At 43.0% G+C, this 13,587-nt stretch overlaps 1 protein-coding gene across 1 annotated transcript; it reads left to right on the top strand.

The window, feature by feature from the left end:
• The first annotated feature begins 6,421 nt into the window (after nt 1-6,421).
• On the top strand, nt 6,422-9,181 carry LOC107527034 (toll-like receptor 11). The gene has a single exon (XM_016199650.2). It carries the CDS (start codon nt 6,422-6,424, stop codon nt 9,179-9,181), a length of 2,760 nt encoding a protein of 919 aa, XP_016055136.2.
• Nucleotides 9,182-13,587: the final 4,406 nt, after the last annotated feature.

A 13,587-nucleotide genomic window follows, 5' to 3' on the forward strand; every position in this document is an offset into this window, starting at 1 on the left:
ATCTATCTCTCAGTTAGCGAGACTGGTGAGGATGTTTTCTAACTCCACATACATGACTTTTAAGTTTCCTGAAATCACTTAAGCAAAGGGCTGAAGAATAGGTAGTCACAGCCGGAATTATTTCCACCATAATGTCAGCACTCCCTGCCTTGGGTTGTTAAGTTAGTATGTTTGTGCAGGCCCTCTTTTTACAAGCCCAAACACTAGGATTGGTTCACAACCCTTTCCTAAATTATTTGACATACCACTACAACTTATATATGATAGTTTTTCAAAGCCAAATGCATCCCAAAGAGAGAGAGAGAGCATTAGGAATGGCTGTAAGAAAATAGTGTTCCTCTTTTGGTTCTGAGCACTTAAGCTTTCAAAAGGGCACAGCAAGGCGATATTTTAAAATAATTGTACTGGTTAATGGTTTCCTCAGAGGAAATGAAAATGGAAAGTATTTTTTACTTTCAAATATGAGTCATGGTGTTTATTAGCTGCCTTCAAACCCTAGTTAAGCTGACCAAACATTGAATCTCCCTCAATTGCAACTAACTCCCTCACAAAGCAATATTTATTTATCAAACAAACATTATTTATGTTCAAGATTTCAGGAAAAATAAGGGCATGGGGCACATGGGAAAACAATGTTACAAGAAACTGAGAAGTTGAATTTATTAGTTTAGCAAGGTTAAATGTGCAAATTCACCACTGCAACAATGACAACATTGAGAGGAATAATAATTAACATTGTGAGCTGCTTGTTTTGTGCCAGGCACCATTCTAAGTCTTTATGCATATGTTACTTTATGCATTACTCATGACAACCCAACAATTTCAGTCAGAATTATTGTATCTAAGGATGAAACAGGCACAAAGAGTAACCTACTTATTTGGAGCTGGCATTTGATCCCAGGCAGGCAAACTACAGGGCCCATACTCTTCTATTACCACAGAGCAGAAGGGCCAACACCCTGGAATCAGATAGGCCGGTCTCAGACTTAAGTACTATTACTAACTGTGTGAGCTTATGCAAATTACTTGTCCTTTCTTGATTTTTAAATCTATAAAATAGAGCTAATGACAATACTTTTGCCACTGTGATGAATAAGTGAGGTTAATCAGAATAAGATCTTATACATAAAGTGTATGCAAATTGATTTCCGTTAATATTATAAACATCTTTCTTTTGTGAGAATATCATTTACAAAAGATTTTGACAATCTCTCAGTTCATCCTCACAAATTCTGTGACATAATTAGGGAAGATTTTCTCATACTTATTTCATAGATGAAACCCAAAGAAACCAACTAAGTTGTCCAGTGTCACATAAACAAGGAACCAGTTCTGCTGACTTCAATGTCACTAAGAATTCTGCTGTGCCACAACTTCTCTCCTGGAAACCATGCATGTCCTGTGCAGCTACTTTCAGAACTACATGGCAAGGCAAGCCAAAAAGCTGAATTAATCTCAGACACGAATATTATAGAAGAGAAATGCAGGTAACAGATACACTTTTGGGTTTTTTAAGACAATAACTGCACAAATTACATGAAGGTTTATATGAAAAATATTTAATAGGTAAAATATGTCACTGAGTGAAAAAGGCATATCATAAAACACTATTATCGTATAAGCTTACTTAAATATTGAGTGATGGTATTATGAGTAATTTAGATTCTTTTTTCCGTTTTTATCACTTTTTCATGATAAACATGTATACTTCATCTATTGCACAAAGGATGGGGAGTTTAAAACTTAATGTTTAGCTCTGACCAGTGTTGCTCAGTGGTTAGAGCATCAGACCATACTCAGAAGGGTCTCTGGTTCAATTCCTAGTCAAGCGTAGGTACCTGGGTTACAGGTTCAATCCCTGCCCTAGTCGGGGTGTGTTCTGGAGGCAACCAATTGATGGGTCTCTCTCACATCCATGTTTCTCTACCCCCTCTCCCCTTCCCTCCCTCCTTCCCACTCTCTCTAAAATCAATGGAAAAAAATACCTTTGGGTGAAGATTAACAAAACAAAAAAATCACTTAATGTTTAGAAAGGATATATCATTTAGAGCAATACTTTTAGACATATTACTTACCTAAGCTTTCCCTCTACTTTATGCATTAGGAAAAAATAATGCTACTGTCTTTGGTAAGCTTTATAGCACACACCTTTCCATAGCTTCTCAAAAGACTTTTCCATGGTGGTCACTTTGTGGAAAGGAGTAAACTTGGCTCCCTACTGCTTTTATTTCACTCAGAATCAGCTCTTTCTCTAAAGGAAAGAGCGGTTCTTGGCAGCAAACTCTGGCTTTACAGGTTTTGTTCTAGATGCTCGGGACAGAAAAAGAGAGGAAATAGGGAGACATATCATGAGATAAAATGAATCTCTAATGAATCCTTACGAACAGGAAAAGTTTCCCCAGGGACCTTCTATCTAGATGTTTCCATCTCTCCCCCTAGCCCCCAGCTTGCCACTAGTACAAGAACAAATTTTCACTAAAAGAGAGTTTGAATTATTATGCTTTGAACACCTATCTTTTATTTACTTTTGTTTCTTTTTAACAACCTATTTCAAATGTGCATCTCTTTTAAAGAATGTAAGCCATTTATCTATCAAGAGATATACTCTAAATCATCTTAAAAACAGAGCCACTTTTTTTAAAAAATGATCATCCCTCTACCGTAAAAGGAGAAAAGAATCCAGACTTGAAAGAATGAATAGTATTTTGTATTAAATAATTCAGTTAATCCACATTTTACCCACTTGAGTGATGAAAACAAAAAGGAAACTCAAGATCTATCCAGGAACCCAGAAATGTCATGTACATTAGACACTGGACTTAGATGTAGCTCCCTATCATAGAAACCCAAGTAACAGCAGCTAATGAAAAATATTTAGTGTTTTTCTCCCATGTAAACTCGTAGAGACAGGCAATCCAGAGATAAGCAATTCTAAGGTGCCATCAGGGACTCAGGTTCTCCTGGCCTTTTGATAAACCATTCTTAGTACATATTGTCATTCTCAAAATCACCTTATTATCTGAAGATGGCAACTGAAGCTTCTGACAGCAAAAGCTTTCGATGGAACAGAAGTATGTCACATGGCCCCTCCATGCACCGGAGGCTGTGCCACTTCATTTTTCAAGCTGGGCACGTTGTTACCAGAATAGAACTGAGGTTGTATTAGTCAGAAAATAATAAAACAGAGAGTAAGTATGCAGCTAACATACTATGACACACATGTATTAGCTATAAAATAAGGAAATAAATATAATGATGACATTTTAGAAAGAGCCTCTTTTCTCAGTGCTACCTCTTTAGGATGTTGATATTGAAACAAATCTTCATATCCAAATAAACCAAAAGAGAGACAGATTTGGTAGACAGAAAAGTTTTGAAAGACAGAAATGTTAATAAGGACAATACAGTGAGGCCCTAGAGAGCCTAAGATTTCAGTCAAAACTCATGAATGTATGAAAAAATAAACATCAGTTTGTTTCTCCAATCCTCAACAAACAAAAGCAACTCATGTGACACTTTTAAAAAGCAAATGCTGCCCAGCCGGGTGTGGCTCAGCCGATGAGTGTCGACCTGGGATCCAGGCGATCGCGGTTCGGTTCCCGGTCAGGGCACATGCCAGGGTTGTGGGCTCGATCAGTGACTCTCTCATCATTGATGTTTCCATCTCTCTCTCTCCCTCTCCTCTCTCTGAAAGCAATAAAGATATTAAAAAAAAAAAAAAAGTGAATGCTTGGGACAAGTGATAAGAGAAATATTTTAATGTTGCCATAATCAAGCTTATGTGATTGTTACTCCAAAAACAAAGGCAAAAAAAATCTACATATCCAAAAAGAGTTTCAGTCAAGTCAAGCACGATAGGAATTGGAATGTGGGGGACCCTTTTCTTTTGGGGGCATACTAAATTACTAAACCCAGTCCTGGCTCTGATCTCATGACTTCCAGAAATTTCTCAATGGCTCACATCCTCTGGAAAACAAAACCCAACCATTTAGATAGAAATCAACCTTTCTGTTCCTTATTTCTTCTCTCCTGCACTCCTGACCTCAGTCTGAAGGTCCAGGTCCCTCTGGTAAGATGACAGGTACCTCTTCAACCTTCCCTCTGCAAAGGAGCTTAATTTTAAGACTATTGAAAGCACTGAGAGGACAGAGGTAAAAGTGATGGAATAGTGGGTCACTCTTGTTACAAGATAGAAAGAAAATGCTCCTGGGAAATGGAGAAGGAATTTGTTCTTTCAGGTGTTAAGAGGATATGATAACAATAGTGAGAACTGAAATCCCTAACCAGGCTGAAAAAGAGGAAATCATAAAATAGAAAAAGTTGTTGAGAGGAGAGAGAGAGAGGGAGGGAAAACAGTGCTGTTTTGGGGAGAAGTTAAGAGCTTAACAAAGCTCTCTCCTCTTTGCCCTGGCTGGGCCCACCTTCAAGTTCGCAGGGGTGTCACACCCACGTGTGAGAGAGGGCACAGCCACTGGGGAAGACAGAATCACAGAGGAAACGGCTTTTACGCCTTTCCTGAAGGAGAAGATGAGACAGAATCCTTCCTGAGAAATCTCAACCTGTGGCGACTGCCCTCCATTTCCTCTGCTCAGGGGTAAACACACTGCTGGGCCCGTGCCAGGTAAGCTTTGTGGACAAGGTGGGAAAGCAAGTAGTGACATCAGCAAGGAAGAAAGCAAAAGTGGGGAATCTCTACTTAGAGAATCCGTACTTAGAAATCCTTTTCAGGGGAGCCTGGAGGCCTCAAGCTAGGCAGGAGCTACACAGAACTTTAGGGGAACATTTGGGTTAAAGTTTGTCACAACCAAACCGGCCAAACAAGGAACTATCATTGTGGACAATCTAAGTGATGCCTCGAGTAGTTCCATCAAAGCTGATTTCCTACGGACAAAGGCCCACTCCACAGCCCAGGATGGTTCTGCATCCCTAGGATGTCTGCCCCAAGGCCATTGTGTCTCCTTAGGCTGAGATCTATTCCCGACCCTAAAACGTCCCTAGATACTAAGATAGAGAGGCTAGTCCAAGAGTAACAGAGCGTGCTATTAGACAAGTCAGGGACTGCAGTGTGGGCTCAAGAAACAGCCTGGAAAATTCCAGAGTAGCCATTGAAATAGAACGATGCAGCATTGTGGTGTATTGAGTGACATCCATAATGAGACTGATAGTTTTGCAAGGTGGAGTCACCCAGATGATGAATTCCCTAGGCCCTTGGGGCCTCCTCTGAACTTTTCATTGAAGTCTGAGGCACATGCAGCTATGATGCTCCAGTAGCTGAAGTAAGAGGACTTGAAGAAAGGCAGCTTTATGGGATCACCCAGGCAGGTTATCCTCATGGCAAACTCAAGGGGATGTGTCCAACTCCTCCTCTGTCCAAAGGCATGAATTACTGAATCATCCCAAACCCTGCCAGGAGGACAGCGCCCTTCACCATGGACCAGTGTGCTCTCCTGCCTCTTTCTATATTTTCAGGGACCTAGACTGTGGACATATGATTACTGCTCATTTCATGCTGGGGAACTGGAGGCCTTACTACTGGAAAGGAATATGTCGGCAGTGAGAAAGGGTCAATGGGACCTCCTCCCTCTGCACTATGTTCTGAACACAAAGTATCACAGCTTTGTTTTTACCTTTTACTGCTTTTTTTTTTTTCTACTTCATTCTCCCACTCACTTTCTCTACTTTATATCTTACTTGAACTAACTTTTGAGTCTCACCTCCTTAACTCAACATAAACTGAACAGTAGAATTCACTTAGCATGTTTCTTTAAGCCTACCTGAGGAATTTTGCTTGCAAAGACCATCCAACTTGGAGGCAGAATACCTGGACTGTAGTCACAGCTCTGCCACTTGCACTTCTGTGACCTCAGGCAAGTCACTTAACTTCTTTCACATTCAATTGCCTCATGAGTAAAATAAGGATATATTTGGCCCACGTATACCACACGATTAAGGATCAAATAAGAGTGTATGTTCAGGTCTTATCATGTTTGTATCCTTACCATTTGTTTCCCCTCCAGTCTACTTTGTGATAAGTAAATTTGCTGCCTGGTCTTGGAAGGAGCCCAGGCATAGCTCACAGCACCCCTCCAAAGAAATTAGAAACCTGAGCTGATCATCCCCAGCAGGCAAATTGGGAAGTGTCACCAATTTCTCTGCTGAGATCTCTCACATGCCACAGGCTCTGCTTGCTGCTCTGTCTCTGTTTCTGTCTCCACGGGCTTTCTCTCTGTGGGGAGGCACATTTGAGTGCTCACAACTTGAGTCCCCAGCTTGGCCAAATGTCTCCTTTATATTGTAATCACAGAAATGTCCCATACATATTGTGTTGTGAGTATCAGAAGGCCCAGGCCTGGAATTGTTGGCTTTTGTAGGATCTGACACTCCTCTTCTTTCCCCTCTTTCCCTAGAAGCAAGACTAAGGATGGAAAGACCTCTGTTCTCCTTCACTGTCCTCCCTCTCTTACTGCTGGCCTTGAGGAGCCTTGTCTTGATGAGCCGGGCATGGACTGCTCCCAATTGCACCATAGGAGACAGCTCCCTATTGCCTAACATCTCCTACTACATCCCATTCTGTCCCTTGGCCCCAGGACTGCACCTTTTTGCATCATGCTCCAATGTTAAAGACCTGGCTCAGACCCTAAGAGCAGTGCCCCGGGATACAGAGGCACTGTGCCTCCAGGGAACAGTTCCCATCCTGCCAGCTGATGCCTTTGGACACTTACCCACACTACAGCTTCTGAGGCTGCGGCTGGGTGCCGTCAGGATTACATCTGGAGCATTTCAAGGATTGGACCAGCTGCAGCACCTTTCCTTTGAGCATGCTCCCTGTTGCCTGAGTTTGTTTCTCTCTCCAGATGCCCTGGAGCCTCTCAGATTCCTCAACACCCTTTCCTTCCAAGGCTACTGCATGAATTATAGCCAGAACGTCCAGTTGCCCATCAACCTTAGTCGTCTAACCCTGAGAGACAGTTGTCTGACAGAGCTGCAGGAATTGCAAAGGCTCTTCCCAAACCTTGTCTCTGGCTCCTCTCCCACAGCCAGCCCCAGCCCATGGTCCCCCTTCCTGGAGGTGCTGGATCTGTCTGCCAATCTGCAGCTGAACAAGGTGGGTGGCCGAGCTCTGCATGGCCTCCAGCTCCATTCCCTGAGATTGGATGGCACCGCACTAAGTGCATTAGACCTCCTGGGCTCAGGGCTTCTCCACTTGGACTCCCTCTACCTTGTAGGGACAGGTGCAGAAAAACTGCCTGGGAATGTGACAGCTTACTTTGCACTTCGTACACTTGACCTTGGAAGGAACCAAATCCGAAACCTAGAGGATGGGGATCTTCTGAGTTGCCGCTCCCTGGAACACCTCAGCCTTCATGCCAATGGCCTTCAGTTACTTCCCCCCAGTTTCCTGAGTGCCCTGCCCCAGCTTCAGAGGCTCAATCTGTCAATGAATAAGTTGGGCCCGACCTTGGTGCTCCCGGAAGGGCTAGCCAGTTCAAATCTGAGAGTGCTAGATCTGTCCCACAATGAGCTCTGCACTCTGCCCTGCAGGGCCTTTTCCTCTCTACCTCAGCTCCAGGAGCTCTGGCTGAGTGGTAACAACATCTCCAACTTATCCAGTGAGAGCCTGGAAGGACTGAGGTGGCTGAAGACCCTAGACCTGAGTTGGAACCAAATTAAGATGCTGATGCCAGGCTGGCTCTCCTCTCTTCCTGACCTTACTTCACTGAACCTCCTGGGCACCCATTTAGAGCATATCTCAGGCAGACAGCTCCAGGGGCCCCAGAAACTGAGCCATCTGCAGCTGGGTTCTTCTAAGATGCTGGAAATCTATCCTCCCTGGCCTTCATCACTGCTCAGCTTGGAGTTACAGGCAGAGACTTTAATAACATTTAGGGTCCTCAGTGGAGAGCCCTTCTTATTCTTGGAGAACCTTACCTTGCAAGCTACCTATGTGTTGCTGAATCCGGACAACGCCACACTCCTTTTCCCTTCCCTGCGTCACCTTACTCTGCGAGGCTGCAGCCCCTACATTTTCTCTCATCAGAGAGTCTTCCCACAGCTTCCTCTCCTGGAGCACTTGCACTTCTGGTCTGATCATAATGGTGCAGAAAATCTGCATCTTTTGGGGATGCCCAGGCTGCGAGTGCTGGAGCTGGGGGATTTGGATTTCCTCTATAATCCAGTATCAGTGAAGCTGGAGATGCTACTGAAGGAGCTGCCTCAGTTACAGGTACTGGCATTGAGCAATCTGAACTTCGGGAACCTCTCCGTCTCCAGCTTCAGGGGCTTGGGCCTCCTTCGGTTGCTGCTGCTCAATTCTGAATGGGCCCTGGGGCTGGACAGCAGCCTCCAGGAACTAATCCCCCAGATGCCTCAATATGTTTATTTCTCAGATATCACCTTCACCTGCCAGTGTGAAAGCTCTTGGGTGGGGCCTTGGGCAACACGGGCCCCAAACACCTTTGTGTATGGGCTGGAGAAATCCATCTGCAAGGCCAATGCCTCTGATCGCTCCAAGACGCCACTGCTCTCCTTCCTTTCTGACCACTGCTCACACGATCCTGAGTTCCAGGCCTTCCTAACCAGCTTCACTCTGGTGCTCCTGCTGACCTTCCTTGCACTGCTTAGCTGTCCTAAATGGCCCTGGCTTCTCCACCTCCGGACCCTGTGTCACGCTTGGTGGTGGAAATGGGGTGGGCAGCACCCCAGAAATCAATTCCACTATGATGTCTTTGTATCCTACTGTGAGCAAGACCAAGCCTGGGTGCTCCAAGAACTGGTTCCTGCCCTGGAGAAGCCTCTTCCAGACGGTGGGGGTCTGAGGCTGTGCCTGCCTGAGAGGGACTTTGGGGTTGGACAGGACAGGATAAATGCTACAGCCACCAGCATGGAAAGCAGCAGAGCCACCCTCTGTGTGCTCAGCTGCCAGGCCCTGGGAAGTCCCTGGTGCAATCTGGAGTTAAGGATTGCCACCCACAACTTGGTGGCCAAGCCTGGGACTGCTTGCCTTCTGCTCTTATTTCTGGAACCTATTGATCGGAGGCAGCTGCACAGCTACCACCGCCTAAGCCGGTGGCTGCAGAAGGAAGACTACTTTGATTTGTCCCAAGCGGGGGTTGAGTGGGATGCCTTCTGTGAACAACTGCGGAAAAGGCTAAGGAAAGCTGGGCAAGAGAGAGAGGATTAGGACTATGAAAGAGAGCTTCAGCCAAGCCAGAATAACTCCCAGCAGAGGCCTGGATGCCGTCACCTCACTGGGGGGCAGGCTAAGAAAGGCAGTGCTCACAGGCAATGCTCAGTTCAGGCCCACTTTCCACACTAAAAATGACACACGCAGAAACCAAATCCTGCCCGGCCCAGCGTGGCTCAGCAGTTGAGCATCAACCTAGGATCCAGAAGACTCCGTTTCTATTCCTGGTCAGGGCACGTGCCTGGGTTGTGGGTTCAATCCCCAGTGAGGGGTGTGCAGGAGGCAGCCGGTCAATGATGACTCTCTCATCACTTATGCTTCTATCTCTCTCCCTCTCCCTTCCTCTCTCTGAAATCAATAGACATATTTAAAAAAAAAAAAAAGAAACCAAGTCCCAATGGGATAACATATTAGAAAGCACTTGGAAACAAGATATTCATTAAATAAACAGTTCTGATACCCGCTGGTCCTCTCAACACAAAGCATCCCCTGAAAAAGAATACATAAAAATGTTTTCTAGAATCACAACTGCATTTTCCATAATATTGATTCTGCCTAATGTATTTGTAAAAAAAAAAAAAAAGTACTTTATTTCAGTGGAATGAGGCAAGAATCAATGAGGTATTTGTGTTTAAGCTAAATTGAAACCATCTTTGCAATACACCAAAGATTCAAAAATTCAAAGAGCTTTCTTAACTCATTAGGCTCTCACAATAACAGCATTACCTGGGGGAGATCCTATATCACTGGTGGGGAACCTGAGCACATAAAGGTTAAGCTATTTGCGACCCTGGTACAGCTGTTATATCATAAAGTTTTAATGTGGCCCCAGCGCCTCTGAGTCCCAATCCAGTAGTCCAGCTCTGCACTCTGACTTTCAATGATCTCTGACCAATGACAACTTACCTTGCTACAAAGTTGAAAGGGCAAACATGTGGCAAACACCTTCCCCTGCATGCAAATCTGTCAATCACCAAATAAAACTTATGTGTGCTACTGCCACCTCGTGGTCATAGCTTTTTTCCTCGCTCAGCTGGGAAATTTCCCAAAATCTCCTACACAAACAACCCTCACAGTCTTAGGTCAAACTAAGGAGCCACTCAAATTTTGGCTCAATGAGTGAAAGCGTTTCACACTTTTTTTTCCCCCAGGAAAAAATACCAATTTCTTCAATTAATAGAGTCAGACTATTTGTGTCCCATGGCATAACTCTGGAACTTTGCTGACCAAGCCACAACCCAGAATTCCTTCCTCCCTGTCCTCACTTTTGTCTGCTGTCAACTAATGACCCTTGGAAAATACGATTCATTTTTGTCAGTGTCGATGGAAACCCCAAGTTCTCATTAACCTTCACATTTCCCATTATGCTTTTTTATTTCATTGAAGATACCTGGATAGTTTTCATCTCTTCTTGACTCATCTTAGATGCATATCATGGAATTTCAGGGTTGAAAGAAATTTGCTTCTGGTGCTTACATCCCCTCTCCCACTGTCCCAGCCTGTCTCTGACAAAGTCATGCTATAAAGCAGTCTTCTGAAGCAGCCTGGTCCATCCCTGGATAGGTTTCTCTGTAAGACAGTTACTCTCCGTATTGAATTACAATGTGTTTCCCTATAACTTCTAACTATTCCTTTTAATCCCAAACTTTGGGGGTTAAATGGGACAAATTGTGTTGCTCTTAAATGGTTGCCCTTCCTTTGTTCCCGCAGAGTTTTTTGTTCAGCAATTTAAATATCCCAGTTCCTCTGAGCTGCACTCCTCCAAACGCCCTGCAGCTGGCCCCTGTGCTGCTTAAACTGCGGGACCCAGAACAACGAAGGCCTGTGTGCCTGCTCTCTGCAGAATCAAACAGGATGAGATCGTTCCCTCCGTTTACACATTCTGAAGTCACACTATTAGTTGTGGCAAAATGTTGATTTAAATGTTTGGTTTGCTTTTCTCTGGCTGAAATGAGATTAAAAGAACAAATGTACAAAACAAGCGAGGCAACAGTGGACAGTCAAGTACTCATGGAACCGTCATTTAATGCAACATTCCCAACATTACCCGCAGCACACCTGGGGCTGCTACATGCTTAGCATCACGGAAAGAAGCAAATAGATGGAGTGAGCCTTTAAATTGTTTTGTAAATTCTCTGCAATAACTTCTATCCTATTTTTTGGCTTCGTAGAACCCTTTGCTTTTACGTTTCATTTCTAAATCCAGTATCATCTCTTCTGTGGGAAATTTATATATTACTATAAATATGTACCGATACTCCTGCTTATAGTTCATATTCTTTTTTAATTCATTTCTCTATATTTGTATAGTTTATATTCTGCTCCAAGGCTTAAGGCCAGCTTATTCTTCAGCTTAGACCCAGGCCTCAGCATCTCTGCCTTTTCCCCTGGAGGTTGGACCAATTTAGACCTCAGTTAAAGAAACACTCTCTGAGATCAGGCCAAATTTTCTGATTGTTATTTCTACTTGAGGCCACTGGGAAAGCTGGGTAATCCAGGAGGGTCAGAAACAAGCCTTGACACATTTATTAAAAAGCCTATGGGGCCTGGAGTTCAGCGTAAGGCTTGTTGCTCACACAGAGTGCTCTGGGTCACCACCCCTCCAAGATGGGCTGCCGGGGACAGAACAGCCACGGCTCAGGATGTGTTTGCTGCACACTCTCCCTTAGAGGCAGGGGTGTAATTGGTCTTTCCCAAATCAGGAAAGACCCCAGTGCCCTTTACAACTGCATGTAACCAGCCACTTTTTCAAGCTGTTTAAGCAATATGCCCATTGTGTATGCTTCAAATAATTGCTATACTTGGTATTACTTTCCAATATTCACCCCCTTTTGAAAGCCTTCTAAGAAACTTGAATGCAAACACCGTTGTGTTGGTTTTGCTGTGCACTTTCTTCTGCTGCTGAAATGAGAGAACAAGGAGACCAAGGCTGGCTGCACATTCCCGGAGAGAAACCCAAATTTGCACATCTGCCGTCTATTGGACTCTATAATTCTCACACATCAGCTTCAGGTAAGGCATAGCTTAGCTTTTTTTTGGTAATGTCTTTTTTTACCTTCCTCTAAAAGTGTTGTATTTTCTCCAAATAAAATATAAATTAGAGTTAAAAAGGTGAAAGGGATCAAGAAGTACAAATTGCTTGTTGTAAAAATAGTCATGGGATATAAGGTACAGCATAGGGAATATTGTGATGACTATGTACTGCATTAGATGCGTGATCACTTCATAAGATATATAAATCTTTAATCACTATGTTGTACACCTGGAACTAATATAATATTGTATGTCAACTATAATTGAAAAATAATTTTAAAATAAACAAAAATAGTCTAAGATTGAAAAAAAAAGTAAATTAGAATAGCTTCCTGATATTGAAAGTTAGTTAGATTCTCAATTATATAACATAGTCTCCAGAATCAGTACTGGTCTCAAGAAATGTTATATGTGCTTTATTTATAAATATATAAGTAATATATTTAACAAAAATAACAGTATTTTACTTAACCTGAGATGTTAACTGAACCACAAAACCACATGTTCCAGGAAATAAAATGTGGAATGCCAGCTTTATTTTATGCCCTATTACTTGTCCGAGTGACATAAACCAGATTTCCTGACCCCGAATATGGAGCAAAAGAGAATACCAGGCCATAAGAGAAGAACGTTTTCCTACGAAAGTGCATTGACTAACCACGTGGGAAAGAAATGTCAGTTACAGAATATATATAAGCACATTTTCTTTGAGAGGGAGAAATCTAAAGCAGTTCACCTACCTATTTAAAAATAAGAGGGGAAGATTATAAAAACATTCCATGAGAATATTTAAAGATATTGACAATTAGATATAGAAACAGACTGAGAAGACAGCAAAAAACAGTGTGTACACACACACACACACTCTTAGAGTATGATTATAACTTAGCAACAATAAGAAAGCACAGAGCACAAAGCAGAGGGGGTGCAGGGGACATAAAGAAAGATGAAGCAATTCAGAGAGAGGTGGCTTGGATGGCATCGCCTTGAGTAGGCTCCTGTCATGATATCCTCCTGTTTACTTAGATTGAAGGTGTATCCCCATAACAAAGTCCTTGTTGCCTTGCTCTTTAAAAACTTTTTTGTTTTTTTAGCAAACTGGAGATTCCAGTCTTTGCATTCTTTTTTTTTTTTTTTTTTTTTTTTTAGCTTTTTTCTCTGACTGCAACAAATTGTTTCCCTAATTGGTTATGTACAGGGCATGTTCACTGACGGAGACGACAAATATTTAATGAGCACCTATAATATACTGGACACTATCCTAGACTCTGGGAATAATTCAATGAGCAAAATAATGTCCTCCTCTTAGTTCCAGGTGGTTGAGACAGAAAATACATGCTCAGAATAGGATACAATGCCATGTAGTGATG

The sequence above is a fragment of the Miniopterus natalensis genome, chromosome 1, assembly GCF_054644295.1.
Source record: "Miniopterus natalensis isolate mMinNat1 chromosome 1, mMinNat1.hap1, whole genome shotgun sequence".
NCBI lineage: Eukaryota > Metazoa > Chordata > Mammalia > Chiroptera > Miniopteridae > Miniopterus > Miniopterus natalensis.